This window comes from Phoxinus phoxinus, assembly GCF_949152265.1.
Source record: "Phoxinus phoxinus genome assembly, chromosome: 8".
NCBI lineage: Eukaryota > Metazoa > Chordata > Actinopteri > Cypriniformes > Leuciscidae > Phoxinus > Phoxinus phoxinus.
The window spans coordinates 18,190,226-18,207,845 of NC_136883.1; the positions used below are offsets into that span (position 1 = coordinate 18,190,226).

The following is a 17,620-nucleotide window of genomic DNA, read 5'->3' on the forward strand; positions in this document are numbered from 1 at the left end:
GAGGGCCATCATCATAGAGGACCACATGGATTTTCTGACTTAGATGTTGGTATGGTAACTCAGTTCCCCCTAGATTACATGCACCTTGCATGTTTAGGTGTAATGCGTCGATTGTTAAACATTTGGATGAGGGGCCCTTTGAAGTTTCGTTTGCCCTCTAGTCTTGTTGACAGGATTTCAGAAAGTCTAATTCAAATGCGTTCGTATATTCCAGCAGAGTTTGCAAGGAAACCAAGATCCCTCAGAGAGCTAGATCGTTGGAAAGCAACTGAGTTAAGACAATTTCTCTTGTATACAGGCCCTGTTGTTCTGGCACCATATGTAGACAGTAATGTATATAACAACTTTATGTTGTTATATACAGGTATTTGCATCCTTGTCAGTCCAAAGCTCTGCTTGGTGTATAGTAATTATGCAAACACTTTGCTCACCATGTTTGTAAGTCACTTTGGGGAGCTGTACGGCAGAGATGCATTTGTGTATAATGTGCATGCTTTGGTCCACTTATCTGCAGATGTACAACGACATGGTTGTTTGGACTTTATCTCTGCCTTTCCGTATGAGAATTACCTCCATAAACTGAAGAGGTTTGTAAGAAAGCCGGAATTTCCACTTGCTCAGATAATTAGAAGGTTATCAGAAGTTCAACATATTTGCAGCATTGAGTTGCCTTGTAAGGGTTTAAAAAAGCAACATTATGTTGGACCTGTTCCTGATGGCCTTCAGGCAGAAGCACAGTACAGAGGAGCTACACACAGAAAAATGGCAAATGAAAGTTTCCACAGGTGACAATGTTTTTACTATAGGCAAAGATATAGGCTATGTGGTATATATAACATCATTCAAACAGCAGAAGAAATTCATGTAGTATTTAAAGTTTTCACAAACATGGGAAATTTCTTCAGCTATCCCCTGAGTTCAGATTTTCTCAAAATATTTATTGTCTCTCAACCAACAGGGCCATTTAAGGTGGCCAAAGCATCAGAGATATCTCATAAGTGTGTGCTCCTACCTTATAAAGATAGGTTTGTTGTCATGCCCTTTTTGCATAGTCATAGTGATAGGGCATAGGTGTGGTGGTGGCTTAGAAGTGAGTTTGAGGAGCTGAGTAGTGGGAGACAAAAAGACTTAAGACTGACTTGACATTAAGAAGAGCAACCTACTCCACAATTGAAATGATGTGAGTATCCCTAACGAATATCTAAAAATTCAGAGCCTCTAACCGACGTAATTTCCGCATGTCTGTTATTTTGGTTATTTAACCCTGGTAATAGTGTGTGTGTTTATGTACTTTCCCCTTAAAAAACTGCGTGTGTAGTGACGTGACTCCGCCCTGTCCAGTCCTGCTCAGCCTTCAGACCGGAGTCTGAAGGTCAGGGAGATGTTAGCTAGTGCTAACCGCCGGTTTAAAAAAACAAACAAAAAAACTTAAGGATAATAACATAAATCTGCATCATTTTCCTTTTCAGATGTATATAGTTGCAGAATTTACAGAGTCCAAGACTGTAAATATTATATCAGACTCGTGGTTTTAAGATGGTGCGACTTTCTGGCCAAACTATAAAAGTGATGAACGCATCAACAGAGCTGTTCGAAAACATGAGGTGCCAGGATCAGACTGGAAAATGTATGACGTTCGAGTCCTCTCAAGAGCTGGTAAGGATGCACTAAAATGTACCTATTCCACAACTTTTCTTAAGTATTAAATTGTCAAATACTTGCTAACTGGGTTTGTATATGTGTGTAACTGTAAACTGAAGTTAGAGCCTGTCATAGTGATGGGTATTTGTTAGGATTTTATTGATACTGATACTGCTTGTCAATACTGATAGTAATCAATACTCTTTATAATTTGGTGCAAAAAGTAAAGATGTGAAAACAGAAGTGTTTTTATTTTTTTGCAGAAATAACTTCCTGAGTTTTCTATATATACAGTGACAATTGCTACAAATGTCTGGTCTAACAACTATAAGCAATAGTTCTCTCTGGTTGTCAGGACAAGTTCAGCTGAGCATAACTCGAGGGAGCTGCCTATCACTTTAAAATGAGAATAGCTGATTGACCTTAAAGATCAGCACACCTTAAGTTAATGAGCCTGGGCCACTTTAGCTTGTTGCTAACATCAGGATTCAGGACTTAAATCAGCTTGGCTTGAGTCTTGAGTTGAGGCATTTATTCACTGACACATAGCCTAAACTTTGCACACACTACACAGCTATAACTTTACTGCTTAACTCTCACCGTTACACTCACACATACATTGCTACGTTCACAGCTAACTGCCAACTTCACACTCACTGTCACACACACATTCTCTGTATCATTTTGTCTTTACTGCTCACTTGGGTTAAATGTATATATTTATTTTATTTTTTTATATATTTTTATTTTTTAACACAAACACACACACTGTTTTATTTATTTATTAATGCACTTTATTGTTAACAGTGATTTTGGACACAGAACCAATTTCTGAGGTTTGAGTTTCCAGAGATAAACTAATATTTAATCTTTTTTCAATTCTGATCAGGTGATTATCAAATAGCCAGAGAAAAGCTGAGGGCTTCGCTGTCCTGTAATACATCGGAGTTACAAGTAGTAGTATCTAGGAAAAGAAAAATTAAGCCAAGGTTTGGTATTTGCACGTATACATTATTTAAAAACAAAAGACAATTTACTGCAGTCAGATACAATTATTCAGAGATCTCACAAAGAAGTATTGCAAGACAACATTTTGTCTTTTGCTGATATAGCTATATGCACTGAATGTCAAATGGTAAAGGCAGAAATGGTATTGCATCTTGCATTTAAATGTACTTTAGAAGTAACTGATTCCTTGTGCAACCTAATAGTGTTGAATAATTAAATATTTTCAGTATTGACATTTAGCACAACATTTCTCACATTTTAAAGTTGGTTGCAGGTGCAATTTTTTGATTGTCTTAACTAGTTTTAGTATTTTTTGCAAATGCTACATTGTTAACTAGGCCTTGGGGGGGGGGGGGGGGGGGGTTCCTTTGTTTGTTAGGCTCATCTTTGGTGATACCGACTCTGAAAGTGAGCCAGAGGAGAGGAACAATACAAGACCCACTTATCTCTCCCTCACTCCAGCACCACCTATTGCTCCACCGACTCCTAACTTCTCAGCTAGACCTCTGCCAGATCCGAATAATGCTGAACTTCTTCATTCCACTGGTATGTTCTTGTACTGCAGTAGTATCATTCAACCCCTGGTTATGAAGTATCATTTACATTTATTCATTTAGCTGACTGTCAGGATTCCACCTTCACATCACTCTCCATTACCTCCCAGATCATCACTGACTCCTCCCACTCCTTCAATCACCCGTTCACACTCCCCTGATTACTGATTCCCATCACCTGTGACTCATCACCAGTTCCCTTTATAACCCAGCATTCACCTCACCTCCGTTGTCTGATCTCGTCATTACTTGACCACAGACCCACCGTGGACACTCTCCTATGCTAACCCGCTACTTACCCGAGCTTACCTGCATTCCTCCTCGGATCCCATCGTCTCGTCTCAGTCCAGTCATCAAGGCTCCTTCTCTTCAACTCCCTCTCCTGGATCCACACCTGAATACACATCACGGAATCAATCATTCAGCTAAGACTCTCCATATTTGCCATAGACTGTCTCACTTACCATTCCACTGTGTGTCCGCAACTGCATTGTTCAATAAAAGTGTGTTTACAACTTACGTCATCTCTCTCCGTGTTTCAAACCCTGACAGAAGATCAGACCAACAACATGCAATCGGATACACGAGACGCTGTTCCTCACCCAGTGCCCACCGCATCAGCGTCTGCTTCAACCAGTCCATCCCCGGATCCACTTCCGCATTCACCCGCTGCTTCGTTCACTGCCTCTTCCAGTCCCATGGCCAAACCAGCGCCTTACTCCGGCGAGGCGGAGGATTGCAGTGGGTTCCTCCTCCAGGTATCTTTATATTTCACTATGAATGAACAACAATTCCATAATGACGCCGCCCGCGTGGCTTTCATCATCTCGTTACTCACCGGTTCCGCCCTCCAGTGGGCTCAATCTCTTTGGAATTCCAATTCTCCGACCATTCGTGTATGCAAGGATTTTATTCAACACTTTAGGGATGTGTTTGGACAGTCCGTGGCTTCCCTCTCTATCCACGATCAGCTGTTCCATCTAAAACAAGGCCGTTCTTCGGTGACTGAATATTCCCTTCGATTCAGAACCCTCGCTGCTGCTAGTGGATGGAACGAACCCGCTTTAATTACTGCATATCGTCAAGGATTAACTCCGAAGATCCGTCAGCTGGTCGTGGTTTACGATGACGTCATGGGCATAGAAGCGCTCATTCAGAAAACTATCAGAGTCTCTCAACTACTAACTGCTTGTGACGTCAATATACCCACTGCACTTCCTCCGCCCCCGGCGTCCCAACCTGCTCATCTTACTCCTCCAGCACCTATTCCTATGGAAATTGATTCTTCTCGACTAACCCGTTCTGAACGACAACGAAGAATGCAAGCCCATCTCTGTCTATATTGTGCTTCTGACAAACATCTACTCAACAGCTGCCCCATTCGACCTCCGCGCCTTGCGGTAAGCTCAATCTACCATCCTCCTAGCGTTGAACATCTTATCAAAACTCAAGTCCATCTAATAACCCCTAAATTCTGTTTCCCCGTACAAGCCCTCATTGACTCCGGTTCCGCGGGAAACTTCATCTCCTCCCAATGTCTCCAGAAGATGAATCTGAACAAGAAACGACTTGAGTACGATCTCGCTATTCATACCATCCAAGGTAAACCGCTAGGAAGGGGTCGAATCCGTTACAGTTCTCCCATGTTAACTCTGCAGATTGGATGCTTACACACTGAGGAGATCTCTTTTATGGTGCTGGAGGAGTCTACAGCCGAAATCATCCTGGGACGCCCGTGGTTAATACAACATCAACCCCATCTCCACTGGAAGACCGGTGAAATCCTCCAATGGGGTTCGGACTGTCATTCTTCCTGTCTAGTCACTATCACCAAGGTTACCCCTTCTCCGTCATCCGCTGAAATAGAGAGTCCTGCCTCAGAAGTGTCTTCGGATATTATCCCTCCATCCTCGTCTGATGTCTCCGAAGTGTCACTGCATTCCACTTCTGTGGAGAGCCCTGAGACTCAACGTCAGTATGAAATTCCAGTGGAGTACCGGGCGTTCCAGGACGTATTTAGTAAGGCGCTGGCCACCAAATTACCACCACATCGACCATGGGACTGCGCAATCGACTTGCTACCCGATCCAACTCTACCTAAGGGCCGTATCTATCCTTTGTCCATCCCGGAACAGAAGGCCATGGAGGAGTACGTAGAAGAGGCATTACAGCAAGAGTTCATCCGACCATCTATCTCCCCTGCCGCTTCGAGCTTCTTCTTCGTAGCCAAGAAGGACGGAGGCTTACGGCCGTGCATCGATTACCGTCAGCTTAACTCTCAGACAGTGTAGTTTCGGTATCCTCTTCCTCTGGTCCCGGCTGCTCTGGAACAGCTCCGAGGCGCCCAAGTCTTCTCCAAGTTAGACCTTCGAAGCGCCTATAACCTCATCCGTATCCGCCACGGAGATGAATGGAAGACCGCCTTCGTGACTCCCTCCGGTCACTATGAATATCAGGTGATGCCCTTCGGACTGTCAAATGCTCCAGCAGTATTCCAGGGGTATATGAATGAGATCCTTCGCCCCTTCCTCAATCGCTTCGTGATCGTCTACATCGACGATATACTTATATACTCATCTTCCCAGGCTGAACATCATCATCATGTCGTTCAAGTGCTCCAGAAACTACGCGAGCATCAGCTTTTCCTCAAACTGGAGAAGTGTGAGTTTAACATCACTACTGTTCAATTCCTCGGTTATATCATCAGCCAAGATGGAATCCAGATGGACCAGAGGAAGGTGGAGACCATTCTAAACTGGCCCTTACCATCTACTGTAAAGGAACTCCAGCGCTTCCTAGGATTTGCCAACTTCTATCGACGTTTCATTCAAGATTACAGTCAACTCAGCTCTCCACTTACCACTGCTCTGAAGGGTCGGCCCAAGTCTCTGTCCTTATCACCTGCGGCTCTACAGGCCTTTCAGTCGCTCAAGGAAGCCTTCTCTTCTGCTCCAATACTCACTCACCCTAATCCTGATCTACCATTCATCGTGGAAGTCGATGCTTCATCCTCAGGAGTGGGGGCCGTTTTGTCTCAGCGGCAGGGGGATCTCTCCGTACTTCATCCATGTGCCTTCTCCAAAAAGCTTGCCCCGGCGGAGTTAAACTACGATATCGGGAATCGTGAGCTACTGGCTATTAAGTTAGCCCTGGAGGAATGGAGACACTGGCTGGAGGGAGCTAACCATCCGTTTGAGGTCATCACGGATCATCGAAACCTGGAGTATCTACGAGAAGCTCGTAGACTAAATCCGAGACAAGCCCGTTGGGCCCTCTTCTTCACTCGATTCGACTTCAAGGTGTCATATCGTCCAGGCAGCAGGAATTGTAGAGCTGATGCTCTTTCCAGAATTCATCAAGTCCCTCACGAAGATAGTGAACCTGTGCCTATCCTCCCTCCAGCCTTATTTCTCAGTCCGATTGTGTGGGACATTGACAATCAGATCCACCAAGAAAACCGTCTCCATCCTGCTCCGCCGGGAGGTCCAGAAGGGAGTATCTTTGTACCGGAACATCTAAGAACTCCTCTTCTGGACTCAGCTCACTCCGTACCGGGCTCTGGACATCCGGGTAGCAAGCGTACCCTCTCGCTTCTCAGTCAACGGTACTGGTGGCCAACCATCTCCGAGGATGTAACAAGGTTCGTCAAGGGTTGTTCAGTCTGCGCCATTGTCAACACCCCGAGGAGACTGCCAGAGGGTAAATTGGTGCCCCTTCCGATTCCTCAGCGTCCTTGGTCCCATATCGGTATCGACTTCATGACCGACCTTCCTCCATCTGATGGTTTCACCACGGTACTTGTAGTCGTTGATCGTTTCTCTAAGGGCTGTAAATTAGGGCTGTAACGATACAGCAAACCCACGATTCGGTTCGTATCCCGATTTCTGACCCACGATTCGATACAAACCGCGATTCTTGCAAGGAGGGAGGATTTTAAAAGCCAAATAAATAAATAAATAGCTAAAGCTATAACTCTGTTTTCTTGTAACAAAATACTTTTGAAAAACAAACAGAACTATACTCCATTGTGGAGATGATTCGAGCATGTTAAAAATTCTTCTGAGGTAACCGAGGCTTACTGTCTGTGCTGTAAACCACAAATAATATATTGCCTATTCCGCATGACCCGCATCTCAAGCGCAGGAATAACGCTTGCCACAAAGTGAACGCGCCTATATGAAATGCACACTTCCTACGAATTAGCCTAAGCCGCCATTTCTTTATGTTTTGAATTAACGTTAAATCAAGTAAAAGTATTTCAAGCTTTCTAAGTTTCGATTCGTTTATGAGGTGAGCTCCAGTTCACGCGCGCGCCGGTGCCACACACACACACACACACACACACACACACACACATACAAGCAAACACCGCGCGCTTTGCTCTCTTGCTCTGGTGTTTGCTTGTGTGTGTGTGTGTGTGCTCGCGCGCGCGTGTGTGCGTGTGGGGGAGAGGTGCGATTTTTGAATAATAATCAAATGATACCCAGTGATCTTCGAATATTATTTTTGCTTGAAATTCCCATACCTAATATGTAAAAGACCCCGTCACAGCCCTAGGATCTATTCTGGACGAGAAAGATAAGTCTGGGAAGGGGTGTGTCGATCGCGATCTGCCTTCTCATACCGCGACACAGGTTCGTGGATCTGAGTGTCGCGATTTCGGTTTAATATCGTAAATCGTTACAGCCCTACTGTAAATTAATCCCTCTACCAGGACTGCCGACTGCTCTGGAAACCGCCGAAGCCCTCTTCCAGGGAGTCTTTCGTAACTTCGGAATCCCGGAGGACATCGTCTCTGACAGAGGTCCCCAATTCATCTCCAGAGTTTGGCGTGCCTTCTTTCAGCTCCTCGGGGTCACTGTCAGTCTCTCTTCCGGATACCATCCTCAGACCAATGGCCAGACTGAGCGCAAGATCCAGGAAATCGGTCGCTTCCTAAGGACCTACTGCCACCAGTACCAGGACAGCTGGAACCGTTACCTTCCCTGGGCTGAGTATGCTCAAAACTCTCTCCGACAAAGCACCACTGGTCTTACTCCCTTCCAATGCATTCTCGGTTACCAACCTCCTCTGTTCCCCTGGTCTGGGGAGTTATCTGAGGTTCCAGCTGTCGACTTCTGGTTCCAGCAGAGCGAGGGGGTATGGGACTCAGCTCACGTTCATCTCCAACAGGCAATAAGGAGACACAAGACCCAGGCTGATCGTCGAAGACTACCAACTCCCTCTTATCAGCCTGGGCAGAAGGTGTGGTTGTCCACCAGGGACATTCGTCTCAAGTTGCCATGTCGTAAGCTGAGTCCTCGATTCATTGGACCTTTCCCCATCGAGAGGCAGTTGAACGAGGTCACCTACAGACTTACACTCCCAAGGCAGTATCGCATCTCACCATCCTTCCATGTGTCATTGTTAAAACCGTACGTTGACCCTGTCCTTCCTCTTCCTTCAGATACACCTGCCATTGACGTACCTCCTCCTCCTCCGGTGCCTGTGGAGGATGAGCCCATCTATAGGATCCGTTCCATCTTGGACTCCAGGCGGCGAGGTCCCCGTCTCGAGTACCTCATTGACTGGGAGGATTACGGGCCGGAGGAACGTTCTTGGGTGCTGCGCGACGACGTAATGGATCCCACTCTCCTTTCCCAGTTTCACGAGGAACATCCCAATCGACCAGCACCCAGAGGTCGGGGTAGACCTCGCCGCCGACAGCATCCTTCACAGGCGTCAAGAGCCGCTTCGGGAGGGGGGGGTACTGTCAGGATTCCACCTTCACATCACTCTCCATTACCTCCCAGATCATCACTGACTCCTCCCACTCCTTCAATCACCCGTTCACACTCCCCTGATTACTGATTCCCATCACCTGTGACTCATCACCAGTTCCCTTTATAACCCAGCATTCACCTCACCTCCGTTGTCTGATCTCGTCATTACTTGACCACAGACCCACCGTGGACACTCTCCTATGCTAACCCGCTACTTACCCGAGCTTACCTGCATTCCTCCTCGGATCCCATCGTCTCGTCTCAGTCCAGTCATCAAGGCTCCTTCTCTTCAACTCCCTCTCCTGGATCCACACCTGAATACACATCACGGAATCAATCATTCAGCTAAGACTCTCCATATTTGCCATAGACTGTCTCACTTACCATTCCACTGTGTGTCCGCAACTGCATTGTTCAATAAAAGTGTGTTTACAACTTACGTCATCTCTCTCCGTGTTTCAAACCCTGACACTGACGCTTTTATCCAAAGCGACTTAAAATTGATATACACTCACCTAAAGGATTATTAGGAACACCTGTTTAATTTCTCATTAATGCAATGATCTAATCAACCAATCGCATGGCAGTTGCTTCAATGCATTTAGGGGTGTGGTCCTGGTCAAGAAAATCTCCTGGGCCCGGTTTTTCAAAAGTAATCCACTAGGATTTTGGATAACGGATTGGATCAAATCTTGAAAATGGGTTTTTCAAAAGAAAAAACGGATTACATAATCGGATTAGATCACGTAATCCAATCTTGGTTTTGATCCGGATCAAACCTTTAGTTTGGGTTTTTCAGAACTTTTTTGTAGGATTTGGATAACTTTGATCCAAAAAATCTGGATTAAACTGATCCCATCAGAAGGGTGGATTCAGCGTGGATTTCATGCCCAAAATTTAATGAACTTTAAAAATGTATCAAATAATACTATATTTGGATCATGCAGTATCTTACAAGATATCCTATTTATTCATAAGGTTTTAATTTTATTTGTTCATCCGTCAGGCTACAGTGATTAGGTAGGCTTTAACGTATTCAGCCTTTGAGTATAGGCCTACAGCAAAGTAGAAAGAGTTTGGCCTCATAAAATAATCCCCCAAACAGCTGTCAAAATTGACCAAAAACAATACATTTTATTGTCACTAATTAATATATATATTCATCACAATCAAAAATATTTTTGTTTTTAGAATATTTATTAGTGATGCATGCAATGATTACAGAATAACCAAAAAAATGCAAAGAATGGCAATCACTGATTTTTGAAATCCAAAACAAATCCAAATCAGAAATAGTGTCTAACTATTGCGTCCCTCGTTGCACGTCCTGTTTGCTCGTTCTGGCAGAATGCAGGAGGTTGGTTAGGGTCTCCAAGGGGCTCAGGTGCATCATTGTCAGCACAGAGAGGGACATTGCGCTTAGTAGCGATGTTGTGCAGGACAATACAGGCAAGGGTTGTGTTGCATGCTTTCTGTGGTTCCGCTCTCAGGTAGTTAAGGCATGCAAAGCTACCTCTTAAGAACTCCATTAAGTCTTTTTTTTTTTATTCAATACATCTATATTTGAAACTTGTTATAAATATCCTCAATGTACAGTGTTTGTGTTGTCTCAGATGAGCGGAGCTGGAAGAGGATGGGGTGGGGTTTTTCTTGTTTTTATTTTTTTACCCTAATAATGAAATTGTCAAATGCCTTCTCCTCAGCGGCTGCACCACTTGTCCCCATCCCTCTACCTTGCATGCCTTCAAGTCCTCCATGCCAGATTTCTGCTGGACCTCTGCCTGATCTGAGGCAATGTGATCGTGGTAGTTACACAGGTACCACAATAGAGTATTTTTGTTAAGCTTTTCTTATCAAAGTACTCACCTGTTAGCAAAAATAATATGTTCAATCTACCTCTCCTCAGCTCCAGTGGCACTTGTTCCTACCCCTACGTCTCTCATGCCCTCAAGTCCTAGGCGCCGGATCACTTCCACTCCTCTCACAAATGACTATCAAGGCCATTGTTTTGTCCCCACTTTTAGACTGGGGAGGACTGGCACTGGACCTGTTCCTTGCTCTGGTAAAATATATATTTTTTTTAACTCTGTGACCGTATACATGGAAGAGCTATTTAAAAAAATACTTATAGAAGGATACGGTGTGTGTGTGTGTGTGTGTATTAGAGCCGACCGATTTGAGCTAATTTCATTGGCATCGGGCGTTTATAATGGCAGATATATGACTATTAAAAGAGAAACAGACTCAGATCATTCACTCATGTCATGGGTGTTGCATAGTTTGCCCACCAGAGGCAAACAGCAGTTTAATGTTACGGTAGCTGGGTGTTTAAAGCTAGCTGCTGACAGACGTAAATTAACTGTAGATTTTTTCTGAAACAGTGTGGTAGTTCTAGTGAATGGTCCCCATTTGTCCCTAGTTGTCCCTATCATTTCTAAATATTCTCTACAATCAGATAATGTTACAGCAGGTAGCTGCCCGTTGCTAAATGAGCCACAAAGCTAATGCCGTGTATATCAGTGGAGGAGTGCTAGTGAGCCATTAAACTGATTGTTTCTGATGTATTCTAAATATTTCTGCCAGCCACCTGTCTGCAGTTATAGTCTGCGTGTCTGAAATGATTAAACCAGAGCGGACATGTAAATAAACGTGAGCTGAACAAGACTCTAACACGGCTTCCTGTAGCTCCTCTTTGTGTGACGTTGTAGATGTGAAATGCTGTAGTCAGAGCCGTACCGGCTGTAAGTGCTGTTACATGAAAAAACATATCTTTCATGTAACAGCACTTTTAATATAATTGTTTCTTAACTCCTTTTGTAGCGGCTGAGCGGCACATTCTAACTTTGCTGGAACATATCAAGGAGCAGCAAATGCAGCTTGGCTGTTGCTGTAAATAACATTGCTGCAAGAATGGGGACGGAAACTCCTATGGCTGAGATGCCTCAAAATGTCAGTGTTCCGCTGGCCACCATGTCTGAAGTGGAGGAGTTGGAGGAGTGGCTTAAAGATGCAAGAAACTTGCATGCTAAGCAAAACATGGTATGGTAATAGGGCCAGGTGGTATATCGACTTTAATTAAATCGATTTTATTTTAAAACAAGAAAAAAGAAAATTGTGTTTGTATTGATAGAGTTTAATGTTGTAACCCATTTTTTCAAAGATAAACTGTTGTTTACTGTACTGTTTGTTTCATGATTTAGTAAACCGACATACAATTTGCGCAATTGTCTCTGTTGATCTGAAATGCTTTTCTGTATTGTCAGATTTCGGCTCTAGGTGCTGTAGGAGGACAGAACGCCAAAAGAGTAACTTGGAATATACTTTCAAGGATTTTCTCAAACACAGTGGCCAAACAGATTAATTGGAAAGGAGTAAACGGGAAAAGAGGTTTTAAAGAAATAAAGTATTTTAGTATACGTATTGTAGTATATGTGGAGTTGACTAGTAGATGAGAACAATTAAAAAAAAAAATATATATTTATTACATGGCTTGGTTGAATTCCAATGTAGAATGCGGTCTGTTATTTCTTGATAACAGACCGCTGCAGACTATAACAGACCGGTGCCATGAAAAACAGCGTTGCTATGGACTCACAGGATTCTAACCGTAGACGGAGCGCACTATTTTCTTTGGCGGAAGCAATACAATTGTAAACTAACAATAAACTCCTTTTTAAATCAATATTTTGTTTCAAAGTAATGATTTATTTTGTAGGTAGCCATGTAATAAGCGGGATAATGTATAGCGAGGAGGTTGTTATTGAGAATCCAACCCCTTCAGGCTGCTCAAGATCCCTCCGCTTCGCGTCGGGCTCCCGATTGCAGCCTGTCGGGGTTGTATTCTCAATAACAACCTCCTCGCTATACATTATCCCTTACATATATTACTCTCCACGCTGCGGGATTCCTGTACTTTACATCTTTGGCAGATTAATAACATAGCAACGGTAAAAATTGTGGTTTTGTAACCTTTACTTTTTCATACCGTGGGAAACCTTGAAACCGGTACCCGCCAATGCCTATCCATGACCTGATACAGAATCCACACAGATAAATTTAGAATGATAAGATGCACGATTTAAGGATGATCCAATACAATCTAGATGTGATTAGTTATTCATTTGTTTTGAGTTACTAAATGAAATGCTACAGAAAATTAGGTCTACTGCCACACCAACAATAGTATTCATGGGCAACATCTAAAGCATTTCTCAAAACAGTGGGTTATTGGCTTGACTTAGAGGTAATTTTCAGAATTTCTGTTAATGACAGCTCATCAACCAATTGACTTTCTCTCTTAACAGAGGCTGTACGGAAGAACCAAGCTGCTAGCAGCGCATCGGACAACGAGATTAACCAGCACGCCATCCGCTGGTTCAACCTGGCCTCTGACCGTGGAGGTGGCCGTAAAGAACGTGCCATGGCCAGAGAGGCCATTCATTAACCGTGGTAAGAGACTTGCTTGCTAGCGGGCCTGTGGTCCGCTGGCAGAACACCGGGTGCTTTCTGATCAGGTGCCGTCGGGATGTTTCCGAGGCGACATAAATTTTGTTTTACGGTGGATGGACTGCAACATTACTGAGTTGTTTTCTTTTAGCTTGCAATAATCCCATATTTTGACACTTTCTTCTACGCCCCTCCCTATTTTATCTCTCTTCCTTCACTTTGCAAACAGCGCCATCATAATTACGTTGTGTTCACAGCATAACCGCAATGTGCGACAGTAATAAATGTCCATGCAAAACAGTGTTCTATATAGTTATATGGATTAAACGAAGCTTTGCATGGATGCAATTTAGTATTCAATTCAATACTAAATTGAATTGTTCGAGCCCTTGTTAAGTGAATGCCAAATTAATCAGAGCACATATGTGACTGGGTGCTGACAAGCAATGTAGCATTTAAAAACAGCATCACTGATCTTTTTTAACTGAACATTTCTTTTATACTTTGCAGTAATGAGTTACTCAAATATTCTTCATGTTTTTTATTTGTTTAGATTTGCCATCTCAACCCAAGACCAGAGAAGAGTTCCTTACATGTGAGTTGCTCTGTAGATTTGTTTAATGTCAGACATGAGGAAAAAATCATGCTGAAGTACGTGTTTATTTTTTTTAATCAATAGATTCCTCTGAACTGATTCTGAGTAGCTCATCAGCCTGTAAGCAGCTCTCTGTACAGAACCAGAAGTCTGTGTCAAGGCGTGATCAACAGCAATCCAGTGACCCAATCTATGGACGTTCAAGCAAGCTACACTTATATCAAGCTTCACCTACATACCAGGTGTTGTGTAAATCTAGTCTATCTGGGCGCTGTTATTTTGAAGTTCAGTTTGGAGGAACAGGTTGTTCTATTGCGTTTTCATATGACAAGATTATTCAAGGTGGAGGAACTGTTATATTTGGCTCTAACAACAGATCCTGGAAATGCGACTTTCCAAAAGCTAAAATTTGTGTGCAGAACAATAGCAAACAGACTAACAAAGCATATTTTTACATCCTGTTAATTGCAATAATCTTTTAAAAATTCTCAATTAGGAAATGTATTTGCTGCTTAAATAAGTGATTTATGTTTTGTTTTTTTAAACTGTCATGCTATGGGATTTCTGTTTCTGTCATACTACTGTTTCTGTTCTTCTTCCTGTTTCCGTGAGATCCAGTAGGTTTGTAAAAAAAAAAAAAACTCTGCTACTCTAGGTGTAACATTTTTGTTTGACCAATTCATTTTAAAAAAGTAGATTCATTTTGAACGTCCCAATGTGCATTGAATGTATTCTGAATAATAAATTACTTTTTTGTTCAAAACTAAGAAATTGTTTTTAAATCTGATGTAACCATTCTCAGAACTGTCTGCCTTTGATTTTGCAGAATACTTTTGGATGTTATTTTTGCAGATAATTTTATCTGAAGGGACATACAAATCAGGAATACTAACAAGCAATTAATCACCAGAAAAAGTAACATTAAAAGCTTTAAGTTGCTTATAAAGTAAATGGTATAAGAAAACTCCCAGTACGATTGCTCTAAAAGTTGCTTCGTGTATCATCAGCTTTAGTGTACCTTGGTAAATACAAGTCATAATATTTGTTATGCATTATATAGACCAGTCAGTTAATAGAAACAAAAATCAACAGATTAATTGAGAATGAAAGTAACTGTTAGTAGCAGACTTCCATCCTATAATTGTAACAGTGCATTAGTGCCTGCCATAAGTTCTGTGGTTGAAACTATCCCAGTAACCCTTTGGCTTCTCAGACAGAAATGGTATACCTTCACTGATATCTATTACTAGGACCATAGCACAAGCTGATTCATGCACAACATCTAAAAAAATTAAAACTATCCCTTTAACTGAAAAAAATATGTATTTTTGTATATGGTTTGTTTTGTGGTATTATGAGGCCAGAGGTGGTGTGAATCCGGGCCAGAACTAATAAATGGATCTGGCCCAGTGCCAGTCCAGATGTGGCCCAGAGTATCTTGGAGACTCGGATCCAGTATCTGGCCCACCTTTGGGCCAAATGACTATACAATAATTCTCATCCGTTCTGGAGCTGGGCCAGTGCCGGCCCAGATGTGAAAACCGGATCCGCACCGGCATTGGCCCGTTGTGCTAAAGGACACCGGCCCAGGTCCGTTTTACAGATCTGGCCCAGAACTTATGAAGGATCTGGGCCAGATCTGGGCCGCATGATTTTTGTTATCTGGGTAGTTAAAGAAATTGATGATTTCAATAAATATATAATTTTTTTCTTCATGAAAATGTCAAATGTTTAAATTTGTCCATTGTGGTACAATGTTGCCTTGAGACAACAGACTTTTAATGAATAAATACATTTAAAAATAATTATAATGTTTATTGATATTGTTATAGTGTCCAATTTTAAGCCGGAAAAACATAACAAATATTTTTTTTCCTCACTGATATCATATTGCGTACCATAGAGGGTTAAAGGGGTTTCACACACACTTTCAGTTGAAGTGTTCAATCCATTTGTTTCAACTAGTTTTGTAGAATTTTAACATGTTTGAGCAGTGTGTTTGTCAATAATCTGGCATTATCTAAACATGAACTATCGACGAAACGCGTTCTTGCCAACTAAACGAATGCAAGTGAGCAGCAGATACAGAGCGCTTTTATTCTCGATCCACCTCGTTTTATTGTAGCCTACGGTGAATTCAACAAGGCATTCTGTGTCTTTGAAGCAACAAAGGCTAAATAATTTGTTACAGTTTTTTTTCGTGATTTGTATGGATGACACACAGTGACATACAGTATTATCAGCTGTATGATGGGTCGAGAGAGACCCGGCTCGCGCAGTGCAGGGAGACTAAATCAACTAAAATAAAAGAGATCCAGTGCGAGAGAGAAGCAAAGAAAAACGCATGATCTTAATTTATGTGTCTTTGAACTATTTTCGTTTTTTAGACTAGCCTACTGTTTTAATTGTTTATTTAGCTGCAATTTCTTTGGCAATACAGATTTAAAATGTCGCAAGAATAAGATTCTGTTTCTTACTGTGGCGAGGGGGGCGTGGTTCAGCGCGGTCTGTAACGGGAGAGAGAGAAAGGAGGCGAGCGGTACGTAAGTAGGTCAAGTGCAAATGACGAACACCTGTGTCTTGTTGCAGTAATTGGCGTGGAGAGACCGGTTATAAGCCGCTGTCAACGGAGAGTGGGGAGAGAGAAAGGCTGAGGACTCGTACGCAGCACAGATTGATCGTAGTGGAAAGAGTTTTGCCCCGGCAGTGGAAAGAGTGTGCATCTAAGTGGAAAGAGTGTGCATCTGAGTGGAAGGAGTTCGGGAGCTGACCCAGTGGAAAGAGTGATCCTGTGCATCTTATGAGAGTGCTGTAGCGAGGCTACGGTGAAAGCGCTGTGTGCGCGCGTTTGTTTTATTTTGTTGATTTTGTTATAATAAAGTACGAGTCCCAGTCACGCCGACTCCGTCTTCTTCCTGCCCACAACCCGTGAACCTCATCACACTGGTGCCGAAACCCGGGAGGAAGAAGATCGTGGGCCCGCCGCCGTCATGCAGTCCCCGCCGCCGGTAACGCCATTTGCGGACGTCATCCATTCGCTCGCGAGTCTGCATCAGGTACATCATGAAGCACTGCTGGGTATGAGGGACGACCAAGAACGGCGCTTCCAAGCGCTCGTCCAAGCCCAGCAGGAAGACCGCGAGCTGTTCCGGAGCTGGATAGACCGGGAGGGTCGCGCTATACCATCACGGGCCGCTTCACCCACTCACGTGCCTCTGAATAAGATGGGGGCGCAAGATGATCCTGAGGCGTTCCTGGAATTATTCGAGAGGTCGGCTGAGGCATGTGAGTGGGACGCCGCTGACTGGTATGTGCGGCTGATCCCGTTACTCTCGGGGGAGGCGCAACTGGCCGCACAGCAACTCCCCGTCCAGAACCTCCTGGTCTATGAAGACCTGAAGCGCGCCATCCTGCAGCGGGTCGGCCTGACTCCAGAACAACACAGACAGAGGTTCCGTTCCCTGGATCTCGAAGAAACCGGTCGACCCTTTATGATGGCGCAACAGCTCCGGGACTCATGCCGCAAATGGCTGATGGCCGGAGAAAGCGACGTCGATGAAGTCATCAACAGGGTGGTACTGGAGCAGTTCGTGGCGCGCCTCCCAAAGAAGACC

General features: G+C 43.5%; 1 protein-coding gene and 1 long non-coding RNA gene across 4 annotated transcripts; both read left to right on the forward strand.

The window, feature by feature from the left end:
* Window positions 1–471: 471 nt before the first annotated feature.
* On the forward strand, window positions 472–13,363 carry LOC307002803 (uncharacterized protein). 3 transcript variants are annotated; one of them, XM_079620732.1, is made up of 8 exons: window positions 472–1,656; window positions 2,531–2,630; window positions 3,029–3,195; window positions 10,669–10,782; window positions 10,872–11,027; window positions 11,786–12,004; window positions 12,229–12,352; window positions 13,270–13,363. In XM_079620732.1, the coding sequence occupies exons 1-6, from the start codon at window positions 1,626–1,628 to the stop codon at window positions 11,860–11,862; spliced, it is 645 nt and encodes a 214-aa protein (XP_079476858.1). In that variant the 5' UTR covers window positions 472–1,625; the 3' UTR covers window positions 11,863–12,004; window positions 12,229–12,352; window positions 13,270–13,363. The 3 variants fall into 3 exon arrangements, with proteins under 3 accessions (XP_079476858.1, XP_079476857.1, XP_079476859.1); XM_079620731.1 differs by having other exon boundaries at window positions 12,229–13,359; XM_079620733.1 differs by lacking the exon at window positions 12,229–12,352 and having other exon boundaries at window positions 13,270–13,323.
* A 13-nt stretch (window positions 13,364–13,376) lies between these two features.
* Window positions 13,377–15,591, forward strand: LOC307002820. The gene is made up of 3 exons (XR_013798549.1): window positions 13,377–13,414; window positions 13,965–14,006; window positions 14,091–15,591. It is a non-coding gene; the product is annotated as an uncharacterized lncRNA (long non-coding RNA).
* The last annotated feature ends 2,029 nt before the right edge of the window (window positions 15,592–17,620 follow it).

What these genes read in the sequence shown, in the direction of transcription:
- LOC307002803 (XM_079620732.1), top strand. Translation starts at nt 1,626, where the DNA reads ATGTATGACGTTCGAGTCCTCTCAAGAGCTG. An exon ending in AAAAGAAAAATTAAGCCAAG is followed by an intron (nt 2,631 to 3,028) that starts GTTTGGTATTTG and finishes TTTGTTTGTTAG; the next exon opens with GCTCATCTTTGGTGATACCG. An exon ending in TGATCGTGGTAGTTACACAG is followed by an intron (nt 10,783 to 10,871) that starts GTACCACAATAG and finishes ACCTCTCCTCAG; the next exon opens with CTCCAGTGGCACTTGTTCCT.